This window comes from Rhagoletis pomonella, unplaced genomic scaffold (genome assembly GCF_013731165.1).
Source record: "Rhagoletis pomonella isolate Grant_MI unplaced genomic scaffold, Rhpom_1.0 Rhpom_scaffold_00008, whole genome shotgun sequence".
In the NCBI taxonomy this organism is placed as follows: domain Eukaryota; kingdom Metazoa; phylum Arthropoda; class Insecta; order Diptera; family Tephritidae; genus Rhagoletis; species Rhagoletis pomonella.
In genome coordinates, this window is record NW_023458562.1 from 19,971,361 (window position 1) to 19,975,271 (window position 3,911).

General features: G+C 37.1%; 1 protein-coding gene across 1 annotated transcript; it reads right to left on the bottom strand.

Moving 5' to 3' along the window:
• Positions 1-48: 48 nt before the first annotated feature.
• Positions 49-2,144, bottom strand: LOC118745139 (maltase A3-like). The gene is made up of 5 exons (XM_036478666.1): positions 1,490-2,144; positions 1,171-1,424; positions 907-1,105; positions 387-838; positions 49-196 (listed from the first exon to the last, which is right to left on the bottom strand). The coding sequence occupies exons 1-5, from the start codon at positions 2,108-2,110 to the stop codon at positions 49-51; spliced, it is 1,674 nt and encodes a 557-aa protein (XP_036334559.1). The 5' UTR covers positions 2,111-2,144.
• Positions 2,145-3,911: the final 1,767 nt, after the last annotated feature.

Below are 3,911 nucleotides of genomic sequence, written 5' to 3' on the forward strand. Positions count from 1 at the left end.
AAAATACGTAAATACTAAATGTTTTTGAAATACTTCTTGGTCAATGCCTCACCCTTGCTTCTTAATAGAGCGGTCCGTAATCAAGGCGTATTTAAATACTGCCGGCAGGTCAGCGAAGTGTTCATGCAAGTTGACGTGCTCCAACTGACCAAAAATATTCAGGAGCGTGATGTAAGTGAAGTCACCGCTTAACGAGCTGTTAGGAAATATTAATAAATAAATTCTTAATAAAAAAGCTTCGACAAGAGCTTACTAACATACATACATATATATTAGGAATTTTAAGGTGAACGAAATGTCCGTCGACTGTGGCACTCAATAGTTTCGAGACCGCACAGACTCTCCAAAAATCCCCCCCCCCCCCCCATTAGTTCTTGAGTACTCACCGCTTGACTGCCAGCACGTGATCGTTGAGTGCTATCACTTCTGTGTCGCCATCTTGGAATGTTGACAATCGTCTAAATTCCTGCATTTTCTTGAAAATATTCAAATGACTTAGAGCTATACCACGCTCACGTTTCACATTGTATCGTTTGTACGTCGTGGAGAGCGGTAGCCATGTTTTGTTCCCCAATGTAAAACCGGCATTCTCTGCGTCACTCCACTGGAAGGGTGTGCGTGAGGGGTCGCGAGTGCGCGCTTCATAGCCTTCTTCTCTGCTGTTGCAGGCCTGTGGATCGACAGTATCCTGCCAGGAGATCCACACGTCAGTCATGCCTATTTCTTCGCCATTGAAAGTGACGCTGCAGCCGGGTAGTGTGAGCAAAAGAACATTCAAGATATCGATGCGCTCTTCACCGAGACGTGAACCAACGCGACTCTTGTCGTGATTTCCGATCTGCAGAAGAAAGGCTTGATTCAAAATAAATACTTCTTCCGAATAAAATGTCAAACAAATTGGCATACCACCCAGTTGGGCGTTTTGCCCACTGGCATGTACTCGAACCAAGTATTGATCACACTGGCATAATGATTGGCATCGGATTCCTTTTCCAGTCTAGAAATCATCATTAAATTAAAGGGTATTTGACTGCCGTCTGCAGTTTCATTACCATAGTATTCAATGACGCTGGTAATTGGTGACCAGGTTTCAGCCATTAAAATACTAAGAGATAAGGAGAAGCGAACTTTGAACAGATTCATCTAGCAATCACTACACTACCCACATACCGCTCTTCGCCTCCATGTTCGACTTGATAATCCTTCAAAATTTGACGCCACTCATACAACACATGAGCAGTCTCTGGCCGATCGACTGTGTAAATATGATTCAAGTAGCCATAATCCTCTGGATCAGGGCTATAGCCCCCCAAAGGCTCATCAGGTAGGTCACCATTCGCATCAGCCTCAACTTCGAAAAGGTGTGGAAGTGCATCAATGCGAAAACCATATATTCCTTTGTCCATCCAGAAACGCAGAATATTCTACGCAAGAATAAAATACTTAAAATCTTTTCTTTTGCCTTTTAAAGCAACAAACGTTCTCTTACTTTCATCTCTTCGCGCACTTTTGGGTTGCGAAAATTAAAATCAGGTTGTTTCTTATCGAACTGATGGTAATAATATTCTTGTCGTCCTTCATGAAATGTCCATGCAGAACCGGAGAAAATACTCATCCAATTATTTGGTGCCTGCCGCACACCATCAACCACTTTGCCTGGATGCCAGACAAAATAATCCTTGTACTCGGTGTCATTGGCCGCCGACTTGATGAACCATTCGCACTCATCGCTTGAGTGATTGGGCACAAAGTCCAAAATTATCTTGATGTTCAACTCGTTCGCCTTAGCCACTAATCCTTCCAAATCTTCCATAGTGCCGAAAAGTGGATCCACTTCGGTAAAGTTGGTGATGTCGTAACCAAAATCAGCCATTGGAGATTTGAGGAATGGCGAGAGCCAAGTGCCTTCAATACCGATCTCCTTCAGGTAGGGGAGCGTGCTGGTGACACCGTTTAGATCACCGACGCCATCACCATCACTATCCTTGAACGAACGCGGATAAATTTGATAGAACGAGGCTGTCTGCCACCAGGACTTGGACGCCGAAGTGAGGGCGAAACCGCAAAAGGCGACCAGAGACAAGGTTACCAAGGCGTCACGTGGAGCCATATTGGAGAAAAAGAAAGTTTTCACAAATATATTAAAAACTGTTTACTAAACACAGCGCGAAATGGCGTTGTACTGATCGTAACGTAGACTTTACTTCAGATTTTATGCAGCGAAACTGCTACTGATTACCAGCCTTTATCGAGTGTTACACAATTTATGTACCACATGAATGATAACCGAATCGCATGGCAACAATAACAATATTAAAGAAAAAAAATAATACCGATAATGATAGATATATAATATTTAAACAATCTTGATACGAATATCGATAACATTATTAATAGTGGTGTCGTTAACGATAACCAAAACGTTTGAAAATGCATAGAAGCATATCGCCGGTTAGAAAACGGCCTATCTCTGAAAATGGCTCAAGAACGCGCTACTTAAGATTGTGGTTGAAGAACGCCCTATTTCAGAATTTTGTTGATATTAAAGCAGTACTATGGCTTTCCCATGGTACCGTGAGTTACTTTTCTAGCTTTTCCAAATACTATCGTGAATTACGAGCACATTCTTAATTCGATTTGATAGTTCCCTGTCTCTGTGTTATATATTTTTTTCTTCGCTACAAAACGGATACAAATGGAACAATCTCGGGAAATCGAAGGCTCTACATACTATCCAAAAAAAACAAAAAAGCATTTAAATAAAAATTTCAAAATTTGTAGACCATTTATTAAAGTTCGACGAATTTTAATAAATGTTAATGCGATTTAAAAAATTTTAATCAGATTTTTTAGAATTGTTTTGAGTATGCAGTTTAGTAGCATATTAAGTTTTAGTATAATAAAGTGCAAGTTGGAAGAAGCTTGGACTTACCGTTAATTTTTGGCCATCTTTTTGAAAACGTCATACATACCTTTCTTTAAAGTGCTGTATCTTGGAAACGTTTTAACGATACTTAATGAAAAAATGTATTTCTTTCGTCTTATTATGGGCTTTATTTATAAATTTTTTACATTAATGTGCAACGTATCAAAAACAAAAAAAAAATTAAGTAAACATTTTTCTTTTTAATTTTTTTTTGATTATAGCATTTTAAATTTTGTTTTTTACATAAAAACATTGTCTATAATGTCAACTTTAAGTACCCAAATGGGTGTAATGGGCTACAAAGGCGTATGGACTCCAGATTGTCTAACGCTCGAGCAATATGATAAATAAATAAACATTGCAATTTTATGAAATTGTATATTTTTGAAAGAGGAAAGGTGTGTAAAAAGCAAAAACAATATGAATAAATCATATTAGCTTTAATAAAGATCTGAAATCAGGAAAATCCCTTCAGGAATTGGCAGAATTGAAAAAAAAAAAATCAAAAAAAAACAATGGTAATTTTTAGCAACTTGGAACTTGTACTTTATTATACTAAAATCGAATGGGATATAAAACTGCATACTCAAATTCTTTCTAGGGAATCTAATCAAAAATCGAAATTTTGATGAATATTTTTTTAAGTTTAATTAGTTTTTGTTAACTTTGTGCAAGCTTTGAAACTTTTATTTATATAAAATAATAAATAAATAAAGATAAGTTGCCAACATCATTTTAAATTTTGCTGCTATTACTTTTAATTTGTTTTTTATGGTTTGGTCAATTATATGTCTACGTACATAATTGGGGCAAATTATGCGTTTGTCCCGTATAGCTGGAAAAAAATCTGCCAACACTAATTGATAACAATAGCATTATCAAAAATGCACAAATTCAGATCAAAGTCCCAAGCATGTCTAGCCAGTTAATCTTTTTTCTGTTTTGTTTTTTTCTGATTATAAATACTTTATTAAATCACTTGAAA

What these genes read in the sequence shown, in the direction of transcription:
- LOC118745139 (XM_036478666.1), bottom strand. Translation starts at nt 2,110, where the DNA reads ATGGCTCCACGTGACGCCTTGGTAACCTTGTCTCTGGTCGCCTTTTGC. An exon ending in GCAAAACGCCCAACTGGGTG is followed by an intron (nt 839 to 906) that starts GTATGCCAATTT and finishes TTTCTTCTGCAG; the next exon opens with ATCGGAAATCACGACAAGAG. An exon ending in CACGTGCTGGCAGTCAAGCG is followed by an intron (nt 197 to 386) that starts GTGAGTACTCAA and finishes ATTTCCTAACAG; the next exon opens with CTCGTTAAGCGGTGACTTCA.